This window comes from Bombus huntii, chromosome 16 (assembly GCF_024542735.1).
Source record: "Bombus huntii isolate Logan2020A chromosome 16, iyBomHunt1.1, whole genome shotgun sequence".
Classification (NCBI taxonomy): domain Eukaryota; kingdom Metazoa; phylum Arthropoda; class Insecta; order Hymenoptera; family Apidae; genus Bombus; species Bombus huntii.
Window position 1 is genome coordinate 2,570,922 of NC_066253.1, and position 25,589 is coordinate 2,596,510.

The following is a 25,589-nucleotide window of genomic DNA, read 5'->3' on the forward strand; positions in this document are numbered from 1 at the left end:
GCATCACTGAGGTGGTAGCATCACGCAGTTCAAATAGTCTCCTAATCCTGTGAGATTGAGCAGATCTCTCTTGCTAGATAGAAGTAACGGGCAGAGCGGCTGAGAAGTCGTGAAAGAGAGAGGGGGGTGACTATGCACGTTGCCTTGGCTCTGGACCAAGCCACGAAGAGCCAGGGTCGTTTCGAAGTGGTTGGGTGCAGAGCCTATGCCAACGCCTACCGAATCACTGCTGGTCTGCGCTAGCAAATATCGAATGCGCCTTCGGGGCGATTAGTGGTTTCGCTGGCGTTTCGAAGACGTGGGATCATCGTGGCGAAAGTAGATTCATCGATCTTCCGGTTCGCCACGAAGTCGTAGGAAATCGTTTGGTTCCGCTTTCGTGACGAAAATTTGCGGAAACTCCAGTTTTTCAGACATTTCTCCTTAATAATTGCGCTTTATGTCTTATGCTTGTCGATACATCTAGGCTACTTCTCATGAAAACCTAGTTTTAATTTCTTTTCTTAACACGACTTAGTTTTACTATTTATTATCTAACCGATAAACGTGTAGCTGTGTGCGTATACATTAACATATTGACATATTGGGTATTAACATATTGGTCTTCTTTTTATGAATTGATATAGTTCTGTTTTTACGTGAACATTGTGTTTCTGGGAAATTATACGACTATTTATATACATATCTATCTTACAGACATACTATATACATACATACTATACTATACATACTATATACATATTATATACATATCTATCTTATTAGTTTTCGATCAGCTCGAAGCGTTTACAGACGGTCGTAAGTAAATCAGTTTCGTTCATATTTGAAAAAGAGCCCCCAACAACAGCGATATTCCATTAATGAGAACCACTGATACGAGGTCTTGCTACGGTTCTCAAGAAGCGACAAGACTAATAACGGGCTGGCAGCGGTCGCAATTATGACCATTATGCGAAGTGCAACAGACAATGCGACTGGTATCGCTGATGGACGATGATCCTTGATGTACTATATATATCATACTATAGTTGAGAACCACTATTGAATCACACGGTCCCAATGGCATTAAGCTGCCAGGGGCCATGACTGTTTGTTCGTACAACATTCCGATAATATGGAATGTCTATCGTTTCACGGAGATTGATGGTAATGGCGGTGGAAATTTGCGACAGAGAGCGCCACTGTGGCCTTGATGTTATGGCTGCGCGTGCGACATAAGAATGGCCGCACTTTGTTTTACCGTTGTTTGTCTTTCGATCGAATAATAGTGTCTCATTCTATTGACATAAGATGAAATCTTGTACCAAAATAGTCTGAAGTGAAACTTAATCTACAACTGGAGTATCGAAGCTTAACTTTCTTTTATCATTAATATATTATTAATAACGATTGTAAAAATATCATTCTACTATTGATAGCTGTTATTAGATACGGTGTGATAACTAGCATTATCTAAATATTGTGTAATTTGGTGTACGACACGCTGCATAAGCTTCTAGGCTACACGATTATCGAGAGAGAACAGATTAATAGCGATAAGAAGCTACTTCAAACAATCCTTATCTCCTAGCATGTCCAGTGACGATTGTTTGAAAAAGTCTATTATCCACAAATAATTATTTGTTATCTCTCTCTCGAACGACAGTGTGGCCAGTTACGGCTGTATTGGGAAACATTTGCATATCGGGTGTTTAAATTGCCGTTGACCCTATCGTAATAAAGTCATAAAAATAATTATTATGAAAAAGCTGATATAAGTTAATTTTATCAGAAACTATGTATCTGCATCAGTTATTTGAGTAAATTGTTAGTAAGATTGTGGTAAAACGGTAAGAAAAATAACTATTCCACATATTTGAAAACATCAACCTAACCTAATATAATTACGGAATAATATCGCGTCAAAAAGTTGATATTATCCCTGGATGTAACAAATACCTTTAAATATTCAGAATTTAAATAGATTGAATGTCCTGTGATAATTTAATTGAAAATTAGTAAAAAGTTATTACGAGGCTGAGAACCACTGTATGTGTTCCTACGTGGTCTCGATGATACGAGGAGAGGTTTCGCGAGCTCTGGCCGCCTTATATATATCACGATCCTCGTCTACGTATCACCGTGAGCGTGCCTCCACATTCTCATATCACCTGTACGATACTGTTACTCGATTATACCAGATCTCCCGCCACTTTTTTCCTAGTTGAATGATGCGCGGAATTAGATGCCTCTGCTTTCTATGCTTATTGAAACTAGGTATCAGGTGGATCGCAAACTATTTCGAAATTCGATTTTATATTCGTTCACGGAACCAATATGGCTGGGTGGAGTAAAAGTGGGATTTCCGTGATAAAATATCGGTATTGTTTCTTACGTGCAAATAGACAGAAAATTGGATAGAATTTAAATTCCCAGTAATCTCAATAGTGATAGGTTAAGTCTCCATAACGAAAAATTCATGCTACAGTTAAGGAGATACTGGAAGAAGGAAGAGGGAATAGTTAGTTTCAGACCTTTGTGAATAGAAACATATCCTATATCCTTTTTATTCTTGCTTTTCGTTTACTGGTGTTTTTTTAATGAAAATGCATTTTATACAAATTAATTTTGGACTCGGGTGCATATATGCAATTGTTATGGACCATTAACAATTATGAAATACAAATGCATATATAAAATTCTGTAGAAATGATATTTTATAGTTAACATCAGGATTTCAGAATATTTGGTCCATAGCAGTATTTTGATGGCAGTGGTGTTTCAAAGTACTCTCAATATGTAGAAACTTAAAATGATATAGAAACTTAGAAAGACGAAGATTCTAAAATTCTATTTGATAAATGTTTTAGGAGGATACGGCACATGGTCTCGCCTAAATGGTGGCTCTAAGGGGTCCCATAAGAAAGCATGAGGGAAAGAACGCCCTCTGCCGACGACACCCCGAAGAGGGCCCCGCCAGCACCACCCAGAGGTTAGTTCCCATAATCTTGACCCTTAAAAAGAATTGCTTGTTTAATGTAACACGTATAATCGTAAAAGTGGTTGGAAGTGAATTTTTAACTTCTCTGATAGAAATCTGATCGGTAATCTGAGTAGCATTATTTTTCCAACTCACGAGACTTCACGTGGTTATGTGAAGTTAGAAGTTTCCCCCGTTGTGTACTTCACCTTTTAGATTCAGTGAAATGAAACTCACGGAAGCTAAGAACGTTGCCCTGCCTAAATTGTGGTTACTATGGTAGTGTGTTAATTACTTCGTGCCTGTTGTCATTGACATAACCTAATTTCCAAAATCGACCCATGTCCACTCTTTCGACATAAATTCGTCCTGTGTTTATATCCATTGCAATATATGTTATATATTGATTTGTACAAAAAAGGTAGGATGAATTTGTGTTCCACTATTATAGTCAAAATGACCTGATATCCAAAATCAATCCCTGTGAAACATACGTCTTGTTATTAACAATCCTTACAAAAAGTTTTCTACATCTCAGAAAAGAATCCAGTCCTAAAAGACTCCTTCTATAATTCGACATAACCTAAACAAGAAAAAGCAGTCTTTTTCGTCCAATATCTACTCAGACATATTCTAATCATCCTTCAGGCCACATTCGCATGACCGTAATGTTCCTCAGCTCGGGGATCGCGTTCGGTCTAAAATTATCCGCACTCGAGCCGCGATTCACGAGGCTGCAGCCGCTAGACGGGTGGCACGACTACTTTCGAAACACCCTGTTTGTGCGCATAGACGGCGCGTTTCTGAATGATGTGTTATGTAATAGGAGCGCACAGGTTGCAGGTTGCAGCGCTCGGGTAGTATGCGCACGCGCAGATGCGTGCAGACGTCACGCACCGCAACTAGCGATAAACCAGCGATATTAACCCGCGATAACGTTCGTCGAGCAGGTTATAGATGCGTATGTGTGCCACTGAACTGTCATGCTCACCGATAGGGGCCTTGAAAGCAAGTTCCATGCAATCACCTTCGCTAGTGCCTTCTTTTCTTTTCCTTTTATACTTTGGACAGATCCGTGGAAATTTTTTTGAATCTCCCGCCTATTCCTTATATACAGGACGTTTCAAAGACCGTGATCAGTTGTAAGGGAAGAAGTATATGATTTAGATATCTTAAAAGCAATTTATAGTGGTAATTGGAAAGTTACTTTTGCATTGGGTGTTCTTGTACATATAGGCTGTTTCAAAAATTAATAATATACGTGTAATAAGGATATTACTAGAGACACTTCTGTAATATAGTTTAAAAATGAGCTATTAATCTACAAATTGTCTCTAGGTATACAAATCGTCCCAAAGATCGTTGTGTAAGTTAGATGAAGTGTTTTAAATTACGTCTTAATGTAAAAATTAGCTTTCGTTTTGCAAGTTGTTTCAAAGACTGTAGATTGAATTAAATGAAATAGTGTACCTAAGCGCTATAAATAGTTCTATAAAAGTCAGTGGCAAACAATCGCTAGAAAGTTTCTGTTCCCAAGATAAGGAAGCGAAAATGTGTCTATATCCACATGTTTAATAGTATCATCTTTCAGATATAATATGGTGGGTGTTCCAGATCTATTATAGCTCCCACTGACGATGGCTAAATTAGAATTTTCCCGGAGAATATATCCTCAATTAAGATATTCTTAGAATCATCTAATTCAGTCCCAGAATTACCATTTTCCTACAATTGTCCAGGTCTAGGTTACCGAGCTACATTATTATTTACCACTAATATTGTCACCTATTAATAACTACGTTTCCTTTAAAAAAATGACTAAAAGAATATCTAAAAAATCAGAAAATCAACAAAAATGCATCATACTCTGCTGTTAAAAACTTTTTGTTGGAAATTTATCTCATTTAATTCGATAATAATTTGTTATTATGAATTGTATTACACAATGTTGTTATAATTATTTCTAATAATTGTTTAATCGTGATTACATTTTTAAATTTTTTATTAATACATTGAAAATCCAATTTTTTGAAACAATATACCAAGTAATGGTAAGCTCAGCCAATTTGTAACGATACCGTTTAGCGAGCCATGGGATTCAATGGGATTTAGGTTAGGTCCGGTTCCACATAGCCACAGTGTCCCGTAGCGGTTGGGTTTAGCCATTTTCGTGGTCGCAAATGGCAGTGGGATTCCTGGTTAATTATTGTGCCGAGCTCGCGTTTCACGCTGCATTATCGACCAGCCATTTGTGCTGCTCTTTGGAATGCAAACTGTTGAGTTTCGCCAAACGTACGAACAAGAATTTTTTTCCTTTGCTAATAAAACGATCAATGAGACCTGAAATTTCTGACCAACTGTAATCGAAAATGAAATTTTGCTCAAGTTATTGTAAATAAAAATTTCAGATATAAATTTTCATATATAATAAATCCAGAATTAAAAATGTTAGTAGATCGATAAGTTCAGGTAGATTAGAAAATTTTCTTTCTTGAGTTGAAATTGAGTTCAAAATTTATTTGAAGATCAACAGAATTAGAAATTATAGTTAGAAATGGAGATAGGTAGAAGACCACGTCGATTAAAAATCAAATATAAACGTAGTAAAAGTTTCATGGAACATAACCTAATCTAAGTTGATAAAAGCATAAAAAGTATTTAAAAATAATATCAGAGTATCTAAAATGAAAGTAGTATAAGAGCATCTAAGAATTGTATCTAATCTAATCTAAAAAAATATATTCCATAAATATCAAGAGATCCTTTATCAATATAAAATCAAGTTAGTCATTAAGTATGCAGAAGAATAACGTCAAAGGAACGAAGGGAACTCGGAACACGACGGGCGAAAAGACTGATACAGGGGAACGTGGTATAAGATAAATAATTTATCTCAAAGACGCCAGAGGGAGAGAGCGGGGCGTATTATCGGGTTAAAACTGAAAATGTTGATCGATAACAAAATCAGCGAGAAGTGTGGTGGGTCTGAATTATTTATCAAGTAAATAATTCATCGGAGGAATCTGGAAGAGCGTTACAGAAATAAAAGTATCAAAATAAAGGTTGAAAGAAATCTCCACAAAAGTAAGAATATTTATCGATGATTGACGACTGATAAATTCGACTAATTTCTTTTTCACATATAGATAAATTTTATTTGAATTGAAAATAAATAATTAGAAACTGAAATAATAACACGTACAATGAGAAATATTTTGAATTTAATAATAATTTATTGAGAAGTAAATATATTTATTTTAACAATAACTTATATTGATCAGAAATTATATGAGAAATTAGTTCTGGAAATAATTATCCAGATAAAGAAAGTTTTTCGTTTGAAATAGTTCGGAGAAATGTTATTTTTCAGTTTAAATGAGTTAATATATAATTATTCCGAAGTAATTTAATAGTCAAATAAAATAATTCAAAAACAAGTTATTTCATTACAACAATATATGTATTCCGATTTCAAAACAATTTGATAGTTGTTCAGAGAACAGTTATTTTTTCAGTTGAAATGAACGAGCGTAGAATTATTTCAAAATAATTTGGTTGTCAAATAAGAGAATTGAGGAAAAATTATTTTTCAAATCGTATGGACTATATAATTATTTCGAAATAATTGAAAACAAAGAGAATTAGTACAGAAAATGACTATTCAAATAAAGAATAGGTAGATAAGAGTAGATAAATAGATAAAGAATAGGTAGATAAATAACAAATTAAAATTTTAAGAAAAATTACTTTTCGATAATGCACAATTATTCCGAAATAATGTGATAAGCACATGACAAAATAATTTATGGACAAATTATTTTCCAAATATTCCAAATAAAATAATTTTCTAAATTCGTTTTATTTAAATAATCTGAAAATTTTCTTGATCCTCCATCGATTTTATATTTATTTACGAAATGAAAATATGAAGTAAATTTCGCCAGGAAAAACGGGAATAACGTTATGGGAGATCATCGATTTTCTGCGAATTATTGGCTCGCCTTTGTTTATTGCCGATGGATGGAAATGAAAAGTTGGAATACGCGCTAGCCGTACAAAGGCTGCTGACTATTCTAATTGATTGACGGGCCGAAGGACGCTCGTGCGGTTGTCGTTTTAATAGACTGCACCGTTGTACAGTTATAAATTACACAGTTAACAGTGACTCGAAGCATCTTTGCCTCGCGCAACGGCTGGAACACAAGCGACCTGCTCGAAATTAAGTCATCCCGATCGTATTTGTAAAGAGGGATTTTCAGGATTTACTGCTTGATCCCTCGCGACTCAATATTAAACGTAGTGAGAGGATGGTTATAATGCAAGACATATGCAAGGAACAAGTCCCGGTTGGTAATGAAGGAAACGTAGAAATTTATTTCCAAAGTCGTTAATGTTCATAGATACCATAAACTACTTCGCCACGTAACTTTACTATTACTGAGACACTTGTCATAAAGGGGCACTAGTTTTTGCATTCCCGCTTTATAGAATAATACCGCTTAAGATTGCAGGGTTGCTCGTCGCTGTTTCAAAGGAAGAAAGAGGACAAAATCCCGCTGGCAGTGCGGGAAGTAGTATAGTGGCGAGCTAGTGACGTCGCGATCATGCTATAGATTGTAGATCGTAGACAAACGAAGGTGGGGCGTCAAAGTTGTTGACGCAACGCGGAGGGACGTAAGACGAAATTCATGTCACGTGACACGAGCGACGTAGCTGTGGAGTGGCAGTGGGGGTAATGTGACGTCATGTAGTCCCCGAATTAAGGGAATCGCCTGGCAAATTGGCACCCAGTGTAAACATAATCCCCGAAATCCCAGACGGTTCTAGACACAATTTCGTGGAGAAATGACCGTAAAATTGGCGGAAAATGAATAAGAAAATGGCGAAATTATGTCACGCCATTTGAAATTTCGGAAGTTATGCTCACCCTGAATACCAACTTAGACAGCCTCGTTCTTTAAAGTGGGGATATAAAAATTGTCGTGAAAAGTGTTTCTATAATAGTAAAGACTACGCAGTAAAGTAGTTTAAAGTGTATAGAATACAAGGAACGTCACAGAAGTTACTACTAACGGCTTTTTTTCTATTTCATAGAGAAATAATAAAAAATGGCAAAAGAGTGTAATTCACAAGAATCATTTCGAATACAAGGTACAAAAAGCCATCGAAGTTTCATAATGTAGCATCGTGGTGGTTCGTCTTAATTAAGAGAAAATTACGAAGGTAACTTAAACGTGGATTAATAGCGAAACGAAACAAAGGAACATGAATTATGTAAGACAAAAGTAGATACATAATAGAACTTAATAGAACTCTGCCACGTGATAGAAAAAGGTAAATTAAATAATCGTTTGATGCCCGCCATATTGAGCAGCTTTCAGAAAAAAGGACACACAAGACAAAATGGCGAACCGAGTAAATTGCGTTAGAGGTTATAGTTTTTTTTTTATATTAACTAATTTTGAATTGAAAATGAGTAAAAATGTTATGATAGATCAACTATTTCATTCCAGAATACAGTCTGCATCTATATATTTACCACAAACTTATAGAAATTTGTTTAGAAAGATTCTCATTTACGTATTTTTTGATTTTTTAAATATGATTCAATATGTGGTTGGAAATAGTATGCTTTTTCAGAATTTTAATTTCCTGTTACTGAAATAGAAGTGGAATTTCATAACCTATGCAATATGTAATTCTCTGAGCGCCTTCAGAAGGTATCATATATGTTTCTATTACGTATCATGCAACTTTTTCAAATGTAATAAGGTATCTTTCATAAGGTAAAATTCAGCATATTAAAAGACGCACTCTATATTCGTATCCCTAGGAAATTTCCTCATAACGTACCAACATAACGAACGGGACAAAAAATCCAATTGAAATATCGTTATATACAGTTTTATATATCTCAGAAGAAATATAAAGGGCAAAAGTCACGATTAGCACAGGGTTGATCCTTGCCGCGATTAAAGGGTCAGTCTTCCGTCGCGTGTGATGTAAACTGGCGCAGCAGCAATATCGCGTCGAGCGGGAGGAAAAAAGGGACGCGGCCATATGCATCTCCCACAGAGAATGGGTAGCGCGCCGGTACTGCGGGCAGAAAAACAGAATGGTGCAATTTGATGCAGCAGCAACCAACCGCTGGTAATAAAAAGATCGATTTCGAACGCGTCGACCCTTGCCTGGAAAGCCAACACCGGCTGTGAAACGACTTTCCGAGGGAAAAGTCGAAACATGTACTACGCGTTCAAGTGCCATTCTTTATATTTCCTTCGTAATGCTTTGTTGGAATTGTTTATTGATCGTTTTCAGTTTTCAGTATGTATTAGAATCTAGTTTATTAATGAATTACATGGCATAATTTTTTCTGAAAGGATTTTATGATATATTCAAGTATAGTATAGTACATTTTTATTTAGTGGATTATATTGTACGTTTTCCGAGTCACTTTTTTGTACTATTCATAGTATAGGTTTAGGTTTGCTAGTATAGATTAATATAGGTTAGATATAGTATAAAATAGTATAGGTTTCTTATTAGATTGTGTAGCACTATACCACCTAAAACTTTTTTATAATATATCATTATTCTACATTATACTTTTTATTGTATTCCATATATGTATGTGACTCATTTGGCTATTTTAAATTTAAACAATAATCATTGATTCCATACTAACCATCTACAATTAGATTTGTCAGTATTCACAGAACAAATAGTTAATGTTAATTAAAACGTCTTAGCCGGTGTTAGAAAAAGGAATTAATGATTGCAACAAATAATTTTCCTCGATAATAGTAAAATGAAATGGTACTTCAAAAATATAAATTGTAGAGGTTTAAATCGAATGATTTATTGCTCAGAATGTTCATAAGGTGATCCGCCATGTTTTATTGCCAGCCATATTGCATTTGTGAGATTTATTGTTAGCTATATTGTGTCTACGCTTTTATTGTATTATGGCCTGTTTCCATGTTTACGGAATTCGGACAATATTAAGAAGATACTTTCAATATAGGTTAGACGATTCGTGCAAATGGCGGACGAAAACGTCATGACAAATTCTCATTTTGCTACTTGGCGTTCCAAACGTGTAATTGTTCCTGCATTCTTCGGTGATGCGTTCAGTTTCTCACTCAAAGGGATGAGAGTTCGTTCGTATTTCCGTCACGTGGCACTCAATATCCGAAGTTTTAAAGCGTTTTCGCTAGGATGCGATATTTTCCTAGTCGTCAGAGCTTCAGTCTTGGAACGAACGCGGTGGATATATTTTGAAATTCGATCGTTATCTTCTATGGGTCTAGACACAGAACGACTATAAGAATTTTCTACCAGAATTAGAATATTAGAGTTATATGAGGTTAGGTTTACGAGAAAGGAAATTTATAATTTTGGAAATTGGTTCTGTTTATTATTGATACTGCATCGATTGTCTAGGGATTTGTCTAGTGAAATCAGGATATTGTAAAGTTTGTAAGTATAAGGTATGGTCGCTGTTAGTGGAATGATGTTGCAGAGTACACGACTATTACTTCTAAAAATGTTGTAGTATTGTACTATTATCAGAAGGATTATTATTAGACCTGAAAACATTATATCATAAATTTTAAATCTGATCAATGTCATTAGGACGATATCGCCTATACATATATAACGACTATCAATTCTAAAGACACAACACACATTAAAATTTTGACCAATATTAGTAAAAAGGCATTGCAATAAAGAAAGATTTTCAGATCTAGAAACATTAATAATATAAACAGTGTTAACAGTGTTAACGTACGGAAAACCTTTGCGATATAAATTTAATTAATATTAACATAGAACAACTGCAAAAATATATCAATCTAAATTTAAAACCATAAGCAACGTTATCAGTTCTGTATATATCACGTTCTAAAACTACCAATCCTAAAAGCCAAAAGTGCTTCTAGTGTGTAACGAGACTGGGCCTGAATCAGGTCAAAGCGCGGCTCGTTCGAACGCCTCTGCTCTAATTGAGTGGCCGGTACAAAAGCTGATTTTCTCGTTTCATGATCGCAATCCCCACGAGTAGCTATACCTTTCGTTCGACGGACGGCGTAACGGTGCCTGGAATGGCCACATCGAGCCTCTACAGGGTTTCCTTTTTGTCCGACGGCGTGTGATGTCGCGAGCGTGAAAACCAGCCACGCGTTGCAATTAACAGTCGCTGGATTTACCGATGTTTCCGTGGCATTCGTTTCTCTTGTATACAACTGTGCAAACACGCGGCATGCTCGCCTCGATGTACGTGTGGTAATCGTGCAATGAAATGCAAAGTAGGATGTCAGTAGCTATTCTTAGTCGGTTCTATGGCCGCCAGTTCCTTTCAGAGCCTTATAAATCCTAAATGGTTGTAACTTCTGACTGAATTATGGATTGCTACGCTCCCAAGTTGCGGTTTCTCCGATATGGTAAATAGTTTGCCATTGCGTTGCTTGCCCAGGGAATTTACTAGTGGAACTAGGATGTTAGGGAATATGAAGTTAGTTCCGGAGATTTGTTCCCGGGAAAAATATGTATAATTGGAGAAATTACTTATGTTTCGTATTGGTATTCTGTTCCTTGTCTAGGGAATTTCATGATGGAGCTAGGATAGTTAGGGTTTTATAAAGCTAGATCTGGAGAGTTGTTTCCCTAAAACAAGTGTGTAATTTGAGTTAAATTTGTGAGACGAAAAGTTAACATTTGAAAAGCTCGTTACGTACCATTGTTATCTATGGTATCAGTGTGTTATCTATGGAACTTTCTAATGGAACTAGAATATTAGAGTTATATGTGGTTAGGTTTTGGGTTAGTTTTGTTGGAAGAAGATTTATAATCTGGAAAATTAGTGGAACTGAGATTGTCTCTGGGGTTACTTTTGAGGATTTGTTTATACACATTAGAGGTTATTGTTAGGTTAGATTAGTTGTTCCACAGCTAGAAAAAAAAAGGAAAAAGTAAAGAAGACCTTTCACTAAAACTAGGTACGAACAAAACGAATGACAGTAATTAACGAAACAATATAAGTACAAAGCAAAGTAAGAGAAAATTGAAGACGTTTCGCACGACGCTGTTTGTTGCGATTCGTTCTTAATAAAAGTAATGGCGCACAGTGCGGCAGTTGAATGAGGATTCGGTATAAAAGTCAACATTCGCCGGCCACTTTTGCCACATTCACATGTTCGCAGTCCACATTCGAACGTTCACAGAACAGGATCACACGCCACATTCGCACGTTTACAGGTTATGTTCTCACGTTACACAATACGGCATTTGGATAAGGATTCGGGACAAAAATAAAAAGATGCACATAATGTGCAGCTTTTTGAAACTTGATATCGGGGGATCCGACGAGAGTAAAAGTCTCTTTATCATATCTTTGTTAGTATTTTCTCTACTCTCTGACGCAGTTTAAATATTTTGAATATTCATATCTTTGTCCAACCATACACGATAACGTTTAAGTAAATAATATCGATACGAGGAACAATTCTCTCATCTTTTCTTAAGTGCCATGCAGAAATCATTTATCTCCCCGTCCGTTTCGTCAGATATTGTATTGGCATTTAGCAAAGGACAAAGATTTTATGTAACTCTAAAAATTTTCTGACTATACATGTGGTCAGAAATTGACGCTTCAACCAAATCCTGATTATTATCGGAAATATTATTATTAGAATAGATTTCACTAAAAGAATAGAGAACGGTAAAAAGTCAAACAACAATGCAATACAATATGTTCTTGACATAGAACAATCAAAGCTACAGGATGATTTGGACCGTTGATTTTTTTAAATTGTTTCTCAGAGAAAGAAAGAAATGTTTAAATTGGAAATTAAAATTATTTTTGCAAGAGGATTTTCACTAATCCTCTATCAATTATTGACAGAGTTATTGTTTACATTTATACTACTTACAGACTGATGATATCATCGAATAATAAGATCATGATCAGACAATAATTATTTCCATGATTATTGTTCACTGCATTCCGCATCGTCATGGCGGTTAAAATGGCGACCGTTTTGCATCATTAATTCGTTCGCTTCCTGTTAGGTTAGGTGACACCGGTGCCGGGGCGTGTTTTCGTGCCGCGATTCTTCCGCGAGACGCGATAATTGAAAGCGGCAGAAGTTAGAATTTACTTCAGCGCCCGGTCGCCGCATCGCATCGCACTGGTGCGCTCGATCTTTTAATGAAAACCGGCCTTAAATTCTCAAAGGCCGCCCTGCGTTGCTCCTCGATGCACGGATATTAGACGTCCTCTCCCTGGTTTAACGAGAACTCTCTTTCTCCTTCTTTCTCTTTCTCCCTCTTTCTCTTTCTCTCCCCCCCCCCCCTCTCTTGCTTTCCTTCCACTTCTCACCCCCTCCTCCGTTGGTGCATTCGTCACGAAGCAATTCCTTCGTTGCAAAACTCTGCACCCTTTCCTCCACCCCATTTTGTCCGCCCCGGTTGGTGCTTCGTCTTCTCTGTTTCCAAGTTGTCGGTGTTGTTTAAATATTCAAGAAAGTTTACGAGTCGACGAGAAGTTTTTAAACGCATTCGTGCAACGATTCCGCGGGTTACGCCAGTGTAGCTGCAACTCTTCAAACTTGGAACGAGTTCGCCAGCGTTGGAGGGAAAGATTTCTTCCCAACGAATACAGGGAATTTTATTCCCTTCCCTTTCTAATTCTGGCGACTGAACATTTTCTATAGCACGTTCTATAACAAAACGTTGTAGAATGTATGAAAGTGCAACTAGTATCATAGAAAGAAAGTCTTAATTCTCCGCTCGTATGGAATAGCATCTGTAAATGAAAATTCAGCGAAATCTGGTCAATAAAAACTGTTCGAATATAGACACACTCTACGAGTTCTCAATATCTCGATTTATTTAGGAATCGAGTTTTGGTAGGTAAGAGCTGCCACTTTTTGATTTTTTTTTATATAGAATCAGATTGTTTATTCGGGAAATATTTTATATTTTGGATTTTGAAGACGTCTTATCTGTTGAATTCCTATGTATAATGAGCCATCAAAGCCTTTGTAATAATCTATAGAAAAGCAGCTTTTTATATATCTTCGTAGGAAATTTAGCAATTTTTTTTAGCTAGTCCTTGGCAAATTTTTTACTTTCCAACAAATCTTTTTTGTTAGCCAATATAAATAGCGTTGAGAAGCAGTGCGTTGTTATATGAACCGTTTATCTCTTAGATAAACCCATGTAAATGGCTCAGATCCCTATAAGTCACTTAAAAAAAAAAAAAAAAAAAAAATTAAAAAAAGATGGGGAAATGAAAATGACAGGAAAAAGGGCTGTATTGCAAGTGACATCAGCTTGTTAGTCTATATTCCACGAATTTGGATAATCTCCCGTCTTATCTCCCGAGAGAATCGCTCCACTTGACGCGCACGAACGTGACAATCGAAGGATCCAGGAAATCCCTGGTTTCTGGAAACGTGAAATACAACCGTAGTAGCTTTAATCCCTGGCTATATTCAGGCTGAAAAGTAGAGGGAACGACCATAGAGGAGGAAGTTTCCACGAGAAACCACTAGAATTCTTTCACTCCTATTTTTGTTCCTGTCGACTAGCTGGCAATTATTCGTTGCCCGAAAAGATTGATTCGTGCACGATGATCGTCCTTAAGATCAGATTATGGATCAATCTACCTGGCATTTAGATACTAACGAGTATTATAGATGTCTTAACTGATCTGCCATATAATCTTAAATATTGGTAGCAATTGCTAGTAATTTTGTGAACAATCCTAGTCATTTTGATGGTGTCAATGTTGTCAGTAATGAAAGTATGGAATATCTTACTGGTTATAGGGAAATATAATAGTTTTGGATTATATTCTAAAATGTTAAGGGTTACTAAGTACGTGTTGTATAGAATTGAAGAATTGAGAATTAAAAATATTTAGTTCAGAATTCTATTAGCTTAGGATGTTCTTTCATTAAAAATTTATGGAAGTAAAGAATATTGTATTAAGAAAGACAATAGAAAAATTAACAATCCAAATACCAGAATAGGTTAAACCAGAGGCCAAAAGAGTTTCTAATTCTGTTTAATGAAAGATTCCAACTAAGAGATGATAATTCTTAATCCTTAATAACGGAAGAATTATTTAATATAAGCTAGAAATATAAAGATCAGAGGTTAATGATCTTTGCAAGTAAATTGTCAAAGAATCCTTTCCTCAATTTCCAACAATTTTCTCAGTGTACCACATATTCCAGAAATTCAAAGATTAAAGATTCTAGGATCTGTATAAACCGAAGAATTTTATCTCTTATAATTACCAAATTACCCGTATAATTGCCGAAGAATCCTTATTTCAGTTGCCAATGATGTTCCAAGTGTACCACATTCTCCATAATCATTCTAGTACCTAATAAATCAGGGATATATTGTAACATCGAGGATAAAAGACTTAACTCAACCTTCTCAAGTGTCAGCGCCCTCGATACCAGAAAACTAGAACTTAACCTAACCTAGATTCGTCAGCCACCACTCCGCCACCTATCAAACATCTTTTCGACTTTCCTAAAGAAGAGACGACACCACATTCACCGGTTACCGACTGAAAAAACTTCGAATTCTCGGCAACTTGCAAACCGACGGGATAACTTTTCTAACCGTTCGAACGTTTCCAGCGGTGAAACTAATTTTAGAGAAAAGATCGAAGAGAGAAATAGTGGAACGAGACGAGTATTGGTCATAATTCAACTGTCAGAGAGAAGAATCGCGAGGAGGTGAAAACGAACACGGTCGGATTCAGCAAACTCGGCGCAAGTTCAACGAACCCCGTTTAATTACACGGCTCCACACTGGCTGCGCCACGCTCAAGCGATACAGTCGCGGATCTTTCAGACGCCACGTTCTCTACTGATTAGCATGATCATCTTTATTAATTCGAGGACACGTTCCGCTGAACCTGCGGCTCGTTTCTCTCTAGGAGGGAAATAGAGAGTTCCTGAGCCACGGATCCAGAGATTATTCAATTGCAAAAGCAGCATGACCGGTCAACACAATTAATACGATTATAAACATTGTATCGTGTTTTTGAGTTGCCACAACTGCTATATTTTTGAGTTCGTAATGGCTCCTAGGAATAAGTTCCATGTAAGTTAGGTTAGGCGTTAAATAAGGTTAGTTAAATAACCTTATTTAACATTCAGATTATATTATTATTAATATTATTATTTAAAGATATTGAAGATAAGATTATTCCATTCTAACTAATTCTGTTAGATCATGGGATATCATAAATTTCAATAAAATTTTACATCCATAGGTCTTACAACAGCATCAGTAAATTAGAAAATTACCACTAGCAACAACAACCACTACCATTACTAAGAAGCCAGTAATAACATCAAAATCAAGGTACAAACACCATTGAAATCTCCCTAACAACTACCAATTGAACGCAACATCGATCCAAAGTAACTAAGTAACTAAGTAACTAAATTCAGGCGACATCAGGGCAAACTTATTCGGACATTTCCGAGGGCTGAGGTCGTCACCGTCACCCGGCGTCGCTCTGTTAATACAGGAAACCATGTAAATTCCATTGGACGCAATTGAATTCGTCGATGGAGCGTCACGTTTATTCCGTGCTCGAGGGATCATTAACGAGCGTGACCTGAAATTACAAAGCTCGCAATCATCGCCCTGGACCTGCGATCTTCAACTGGTGGCCGAGAAAATTTTGAAAATATCGTGTCACGTCTCGCTATTTATTTAGTACCACTGACTTCTTTACTGCCGCTGTTTACCCAATTTCATATCTTTATGGTAGCAACTAAAAGATACAGACATCTGGTAGAGATTTGTTACACCCATTGCAAGCTATAGTTAATGTTCTTTTTTTTTGTATATTATATTTTTTTTCTTCTTATTTTCTTTGTAGTGTATTTTTTAGTTGTTTTTATTATTTGTATCTTTATTAATATTCTACTTATATTTTTGTATGTACAAATTTCGCGCAAAATTCGCGTAAAAATCAGCAGTCTGATGATTAGCTTACACGTGCCATAAGATGAGGAAGATTGGAAATCGTAGTCGTAGGACAGCTTCGCCGTTGTATACTCGTGTCCTATGCACTCTTGTCCTCGCTGGATCGTTGCCAGTGCTCGCATGATTCCTTCCTTTTAATCTTCTCTATCTTCGTGTCTCTGTCTGTCCTGCTTTTTTGCTGTTTCAAGTAAATGATGCAGACGGTTGATGGATTTAGTAATATTCTGCTCGTTGAAAGATAGGGACAGGGAATTGTATTGGCTCTTTTGACGCTGTTCTGTGTCTAGTTGTTTCCAGGCTGATTGAAACTTTGGAATATAGTTCTGTCAAGCAAAACGTAAAAATGTCAGATCTTATTTTCTACGAAAAAGATTAAGAATAGGGTTGAAGATTTTAAATCGATTAAACTGAAACTACCCAGGCACTGTATATTACATAAGAACAACAAGCATCGGATTTTCTATGTAAAAGTCAAATGAAATTGTGGAATCCAAGATCTGTCATGAATAAAATCGAAGATCTCAAGGTTTAAATTAAAGAATCTAAGATCTTCTATTGCCAAAAGTAAAATAAAATAAAGAAATAATAAAGGGCAAAGAACCTGAGGCTTCACTCTTCATGGTAGAACTTGTATCTTACATCTGACTTGGTTAAAACTGAAACCAAATGAAATCCACAAGCTTATTAAATTGAATGAAATTTCTTCTGAACGCGTGGCTATGAATAAATCACTACTTGCACTTTCCACAATTAGAAATTCTGTGAGATTATTGCTACTACTAATTCGCTTCATCGCTTTACTTTTCTTTCATTCTCTGTGAGCGATCCGTCCTTGCATATTTCATATTAACAGTTGCATACTTCCATGAAGATTCTGAATTAAACACAGGTTGCAGTGAGAAAGGGACGACTAGAAACTTAATTGGAATGTTGTATGCAATACAAAGTTGTGCAGTGAGTTGAAGCAATCGTTTTCAGGACTTGAGTTGTGGAGGCTCAGAATACTAGGTCGTCCCACTTGCTCACGCTCGACCGTTGTTAACAGAAATAGAACATTCATGATTTATCCTTTCGATGGGTTTGGTCTTGATTCCCCTGTTCTCATGCAAATTGAAATCATTCGCGATCTCGTATTTGAATTTCCATTAAGTTTCACCAAGTTCCAGGCAGATCTTTCTGAGTGCTGCATGAAATTATTAAAGGGCCTCTTAATAAGAAATACAATCCATCTTCGTCGTCTTTTTCTCCTCTTTCTTCCCTTTTAATACTTGAGCGAAGTTTGAAATTGTTTAAGACTCTATGATATTGATATTGATCATGGAAAGTGAATTATAGTAATTTGATTAGGGAGCTATTACATTTTTGTCCGTGTAGAAGAGCAAAGTATGGATAAGACGAGTAATAAAAGATAGTTAATGAAAATAGGAAGATATAGTTGTGCAACTGTTAGATTTGTATCAGTATTTAAAGTGGAATAGATCTTCTATCAAAATAATTCCACATTTGATCCACAGAAAAGCAACTACAGAAGTAGTCTGTGAAGTTACTTAGAAATCAACTTAAGCAAACTACTTAAAAGGTCACATTAAAACTGTACAAACAACTATGACACGTTTGTACAAAACTGCAAATCAAACTAAACTACAATAAACAAACTAGAAGCAAAAAAACGAATACTTTTTGAAAAATACTCTCCCACTCGAAGACAATCTCCTCAAATGCACACTTAAATCATTCTTCAAAATGTTTCTCTAAATATGAATATTTAAAGAAGCCTTCAAACCACATCAAACATGTGCACAGATTACCAGTGTTAAACTACGTTTCTACGATAAATCACGCCAGACCATCCAAAAGCAAAAGAACCAGCAATTTCCCCACATATTTCTACATTTGATGACAATCTCCTCAGGCTTCTATTCTTCAAAATGTTCCTCACCATAACCATTTAAAAAAAATCTGCAAACCACATCAAACACGTGCACAGATTACCAGTGTCAAACTACGTTTCTACGATAAATCACGCCAGACCATCCAAAAGTAAAAGAACCAGCAATTTCCCCACATATTTCTACATTTGATGGCAATCTCCTCAGGCTTCTATTCTTCAAAATGTTCCTCACCATAACCATTTAAAAAAAATCTGCAAACCACATCAAACACGTGCACAGATTACCAGTGTCAAACTACGTTTCTACGATAAATCACGCCAGACCATCCAAAAGCAAAAGAACCAGCAATTTCCCCACATATTTCTACATTTGATGGCAATCTCCTCAGGCTTCTATTCTTCAAAATGTTCCTCACCATAACCATTTAAAAAAAATCTGCAAACCACATCAAACATGTACAACCATTTTACAAGAAATCGCACTAGCTCACCTAGAAATGAAAGAAATTTTCCAAAAACACTTTGAGGGTAGACTTCTCAAGCTTCAGTTCTCCAAAGCATTCCTCGTTATAGGCATTTAAAAAGGTCTTCAAACTATGTCAAACACGTGCAATCGTTTCTCGAGTCCTATTTCTACAACAAACCACGCTAGATCGCCTGAAAACAAAAGAAATTTCCCTAAATATTATTTAATTGACAAAGAGGCAAACACGCAGAGGTGGTCTGTGATATGATTAAAAAAAAAAAAAAAAAAGTGTGACGATGATCGTCATCGTTGGCGTCATCGCTTCACCAGCCGGCTTTTCCCCCTTGGGGGACGACCTGGTGTTCGAAGCCTCCTCTCTTTTAAAAGCCGTGCCAGGAGGGTGGCGGCGACCCCTTTCGACGTAGCAGAGGGGCGGTTATCGATTCTAGAGCTCTGCCCCTCCTCCCCTACTTCCGGATAAAGCGGCGTCAGGAGAAGCGTGTTGGCGACAGAGTGTGTATGGTTTTATCTTTCCTCTCTTGGCCTTCGTTTCCTTTTTATCAACCCCCTTTTCGTACAATTTCTTTCGTTTTATCGTCTCTGTACTACTTCATTCTCAGTTTGTCCTTCTTATTTACGGCTTTCTTTCTCATCGTTGCTTGTTCGTTTTCTAACAGCGTACAGACCTTTTGGAGTAGAAACGCCGCTGCTTTGTCCCCGATGTGAAAAGAAACAACCGTGGACTTCCCCTTTTGCGGAAAAGAAGTCTTGGTTAGAAGATTGTGGTTTTCTGGTTAACGAAATGGGATTGGGATTTTCTAAGATACGCGATGGCGAAGAATAGTAGCAATGTGGAATAGCAGTACTCACACGAAATATGCTTTTATATTCTTTAACATCGGTTCGTCCGATTTTTCTTCGAATCGAAGCTTCCAAAATGTAATTCGCTTCCTATTTTATGCCATAGAAACTCCCTGGACTCGCACGTATCTCATATACCAGGGCTCAGCCCATATAAATATATTACTCTACCAAATTAAAAATTTCGTATCTCTAAAAATTAACCTCTACACGTTAATTCATTTGATGAATATCTTTAATTATCTCGTTGAACATATTTCATTCCCCTACCACTTGATTTACCTTCTTATACATTACCCTGTCTAACTACAATTTTCACGTTATCAAAACATAACCTAAACACGTGAACTCCCTTTGAGGAACATTTCTAACATCCTGTATAGCCATTTCATTCCCCTACCACTTGATTTACCTTCTTATACATTACCCTGTCTAACTACAATTTTCACGTTATCAAAACATAACCTAAACACGTGAACTCCCTTTGAAGAACATTTGTAACATCCTGTATAGCCATTTCATTCCCCTACCACTTGATTCACCTTCTTATACATTACCTTGTCTAATTACAATTTTCACGTTATCAAAACATAACCTAAACACGTGAACTCCCTTTGAAGAACATTTGTAACATCCTGTATAGCCATTTCATTTCCCTACCACTTGATTCACCTTCTTATACATTACCCTGTCTAACTACAATTTTCATGTTATCAAAACATAACCTAAACACGTGAACTCCCTTTGACGAACATTTGTAACATCCTGTATAGCCATTTCATTCCCCTACCACTTGATTCACCTTCTTATACATTACCCTGTCTAACTACAATTTTCACGTTATCGAAACATAACCTAAACACGTGAACTCCCTTTGACGAACATTTGTAACATCCTGTATAGCCATTTCATTCCCCTACCACTTGATTCACCTTCTTATACATTACCCTGTCTAACTACAATTTTCACGTTATCAAAACATAACCTAAACACGTGAACTCCCTTTGAAGAACATTTGTAACATCCTGTATAGCCATTTCATTCCCCTACCACTTGATTTACCTTCTTATACATTACCCTGTCTAACTACAATTTTCACGTTATCAAAACATAACCTAAACACGTGAACTCCCTTTGACGAACATTTGTAACATCCTGTATAGCCATTTCATTCCCCTACCACTTGATTCACCTTCTTATACGTTACCTTGTCTAATTACAATTTTCACGTTATCGAAACATAACCTAAACACGTGAACTCCCTTTGACGAACATTTGTAACATCCTGTATAGCCATTTCATTCCCCTACCACTTGATTCACCTTCTTATACGTTACCTTGTCTAATTACAATTTTCACGTTATCGAAACATAACCTAAACACGTGAACTCCCTTTGACGAACATTTCTAACACCCTGTATAACCATTTCATTCCCCTACCACTTGCCTCCTCCATCCACCCAACTGTCTCTGTCCTCTCAATTCGCCTTTCTCTCCTCCGCATTGTGCTTTCCTTGTCGCCATTTTTATTTCCACCGCCTACCGTCTCGCTCTGCCACACGGTTTACGCTCGTACGTCCCTCCTCTTTTATCACGCTGGTCTATACGGTATATTCTCTGTCCCCTGTGTTTCTCTCTAATCATTCAGGCCACCCTGTTCTCTCCCTTTGCCCTCTCTCGTTCCACCCTGCAAACTGGTCAAACGAGGACGAGCCAGAGACGAGCGGAAATATTGTTTACGAGATGAGAAAAGGGGTGTGTGGAGAGGCGCCAGAACCGAGGGAATAAATAGAGGGAAAATAGGGAGCCAGGATTTTTCCAAATTCTTCGAAATACCCTGCGTGTACAGGACTCCAATTTTCTGGGTTAGTCTCGCTCTCGGTTTCTCTGTGAGGATGGGTTTCAAAGTTGTACTTGTTGGCTTCGTTTAATAAGCGTGAATCAACCTTTGGAAAAGTTTCATCGTTTATTTTCACCCCTCGGTTGGTCGGAACGTTTGGTTTGATTAAGTTTGCGAAGGGACAGAGTGAGGTTAGATTTGGGTTTGCCCGACTTTTCCTTGGATCTTGCACGTGTTATAATAGCATAGCTTGGGATTACGTACATGTTCTTTATTATACAATCAACAAACTTAATTCTTTGGAATCTTAGTTGTCAACGAGAGGGTAATATCTTAATTAATCGCAGGTGTTTCTCTAGTTGGAAAATCTAAGCACAATAACAAAGAATTCAAGAAATTTGAATATGATCGAAGTTGATTTAAATATCGTCAAAGATGAAATTTAGGTACTTTCGAAGATAAGTGAAATTAATTTTAACTAACCTAAAGCTTTTTTGAAATTTTTAACATATAATTTAACACAATCTGCATCGTTACCCGTTTAACATAACCTATAACGAAGAACCAACAATATGAATTAAAAACTGGCAAATAAAAAATTGTGCATGGAGCAAAGTATTAATTTGGTATATTTTTCCAGAAATAAAATGAACTTTGCTCAATTTCGATAATAGCCGTGTAAACACTCAACAATTGATAATAAAGTGGTTACGTCAGTTTCAATGACTACAAATTTACAGAGGTCTGAAATTGATTTAGATGCGCGAGGTGAAAATTATGAAACCGAGCTGCCATTCAGGTTTTCCTGCCGCCAGCAACAAATTTGCCAGTTTGTTAGCAGCGTAAAATCAGTATAACAGTATTTGAAGCCGCGCTGCGGCGTGGTAGTTGGTGTAAAACGTTTACGTAGCCGTAAGGTGCATCGACTGGAACGGTCTCTAACTTGCACACTCCATTTCCGGTGGACGTGGAGTTTGCACTGGGCTCCGCAACTTGTAATTGGGTCATTTCGATGATACTACACTGAATATTCGATTCGTCGTCCCCTTACTGTATTCTCGTTATCGCGTTATTTCGCAAAACTCAAACATTCAACATTCTGTAAAGCTGGAAATAATCGTTTTTCATTCTCTCTTCTGGAAGAGAAACTTTTGTAATCAGAGCGTTATTTATTGGAAAAATAATTGCTATTGATCACGGTGGCTTTAGATTGGTTAATTAGTTCTAATCGCTTGTAATCTGAAACTTAATAACGATTATAAATGGGTTAGGAATAGGCAGGTTAGGTTATGATACGTGTACCGATAAAATGATTTAATATTGGTGAAATAAAAACTGTTTCTATAGTCAGAGTGCTGTTTGAGTATTAGAAAAAAAAGTTGCTACTGATAAAAGTGGTTTTGAATCGTTCAATTAGCTTGAAACACGAAACCAAATAGTTTCAAATTCAAGAGTTGACAATGGTCGTAAATAGGTTAGGAATGGGTAGGTTAGGTTAGGAAACCTATACAAATAAAATGATTTAAATTTGGTAAAATAGCAATTAAGATAAATAATTCCTCTAACGTGAAAAAGCATCATCTGACGGAAAGAGGGGAACGCGTTATTTGAATGATAATGTTGAAAATGAGTTATTGAAGTTTATTCAAATAATGTCCAGACCCAAGCTTAAACGATTACCTCTCCTCTGTCTGCGCCCATTGGTGGCAACCGTGTTTTGCATTTCGTTTCCCTTGCTTCCTGTTCAGTGCACGTGACGCGCGTTATTGTAAAACAATTTTTATCGCTCGAAAAGCTTCACGCGCATTCATTTCTTTTCTACACACTGTATTTCGTTCCGTTTATCACAATACCTTGTTCAGCCAGTTCACCGATACAGTCGAGGAACATGTGCGAAGAGATCAATGCTCAGGACTGTATCCTAAAAATTTGTTTGAGCTTGTTTGAAGCCGTTTGCCATGTTAGTTCGTCAGTTTGCTTAAAACATTGCCGATCGTAGATGGTAAAAAAAAAATATATATAGTTCAAACAACGTCAAACAAGTTCATATCAACTACTCAATAAATAATTTTGATGGTTCTTAAATTAGTATTTATCATTAGTAGTTACCAGAAAATGTAAATAATTCCTGGAAATGACTAGATGGAAGATTTGGTTCCTTTGTGTTAAGAGCTACTAACTGATAATTGCAGATAATTATCGGTTATTAAAAAATGTATAATTCTTGTTTCAGAAATAGCTGAAATAAAGATAGGTTATTTCATTAATCTAACGTAAACCACTTCAAATAACTTCAAATCCATTATTGAATGATTCCCGTTGCAGAATATTATCTAAGTACTGATTAGCAATTTCTGATAATGATCAGTCAAGAAGAAACGTAACTAGTCCAAACTAGTTCAAACAAATTCAAAATAATAATTCCCAAAAATACCAGAAGAATGTAAATACTCGTGAAAAATATTCCAATAGTCCACTACTATAGTATCTCAAATTTGTTAATTCAGCTTTTTAAAAAGATGGATCTAGGGATAAATTGATGTATACGTCGTGCGAAGAATAACCCATAATTCTAATATCACACAACTGACATTTATGTGATAATGAGCCGGCGCTTTGAAAATTACCCCCTTAATGTATCTTCTATTAAGGTCGGCCATTTTGTAACGTTCCTCCATTATGGGATGCGGCAAGTTTGATGGTAAAGCATTAATTATTGTGGGGTATCGTATACACAGCGATCGATGGACACTTCAAATTCTCTAAAATTGAATCAAGTTTCACTCTTTAAACGTTTCTTCAAATTCTCTTTACCTCAGTCTTCGTGTAAACAACCATACATATGGTTCCCATAGGCACACTTTGCTACGATTAGAAACACGTTGACCAAAGACTGTCAGTTATTAATGCTCAGTAGCTTCATTAAAGCCTCTACTCAGTTTAATCAAGTTACAGCAAGTCAATCTAGCCGGCTTTCATTACTCTCAAAAGCGAACCATGTTATTCTCTTGAATTACATATAATTGAATGCTTTATCGCCCCTTTTCAGCATTGATTATCTAATGCAATATAGTTGGCAGATAGAGTTTCAAAATGATTTTCAATAGAATTCCAAAAATTATTTTCCGTTTACCTATACTCAATTCTATGTAAATGAAATTAAATAGTACATAGTTCTAGGTACATAGTTTCAGGGATATTTAAAGGATTTAAAGATACGATAGGCATAATCAGTGCCATGAGAAACATCGTTATAAACAGTGCAATTTTTGATCAATTTTTCCTCTATCTTTACCATGCTATAAGGTAACGTCCGACGATAAATTTCTAGTTTTATCCCGTCTACAACGCGGTGGAAATATCACGGGTCAAGGTGTTTTCTAAGGAAAGCGAAGAAATGGAAGGAGTTTTCAAGAGATGTGATACTCCTTCATGGGGAGGCTAAAGGTTGCTCGACGTTGCAGAAAAAACTGGCGATGTTACTCGCATGATAAAATGGCGCGCTGCAATCGCTCTCTTTCATTTCGTCGATTCGAATGTAACG

The 25,589-nt window shown here is 36.4% G+C and overlaps 1 protein-coding gene and 2 long non-coding RNA genes across 6 annotated transcripts in view; 2 read left to right on the top strand and 1 right to left on the bottom strand.

Moving 5' to 3' along the window:
* LOC126874624 (uncharacterized) overlaps window positions 1-25,589 on the top strand; it is an 82,393-nt gene that overhangs the window by 25,083 nt on the left and 31,721 nt on the right. For both annotated transcript variants that reach the window (XM_050636882.1, XM_050636883.1), the window contains exon 2: window positions 2,850-2,971. In XM_050636882.1, coding sequence (XP_050492839.1) covers window positions 2,908-2,971 — 64 coding nt within the window. In that variant the 5' untranslated portion in view covers window positions 2,850-2,907. The remainder of the gene's footprint in view (window positions 1-2,849; window positions 2,972-25,589) is intronic.
* LOC126874634 (uncharacterized) lies at window positions 6,988-9,338 on the top strand. Of its 3 annotated transcripts, none has more exons than XR_007692920.1 (3): window positions 6,988-8,390; window positions 8,473-8,679; window positions 8,793-9,338. It is a non-coding gene; the product is annotated as an uncharacterized LOC126874634 (long non-coding RNA). The 3 variants fall into 3 exon arrangements; XR_007692921.1 differs by having other exon boundaries at window positions 6,988-7,305; window positions 8,054-8,390; window positions 8,473-9,338; XR_007692919.1 differs by having other exon boundaries at window positions 8,473-9,338.
* LOC126874636 (uncharacterized) lies at window positions 11,918-21,388 on the bottom strand. Its single transcript, XR_007692923.1, has 3 exons — window positions 21,191-21,388; window positions 20,878-20,930; window positions 11,918-20,617 (listed from the first exon to the last, which is right to left on the bottom strand). It is a non-coding gene; the product is annotated as an uncharacterized LOC126874636 (long non-coding RNA).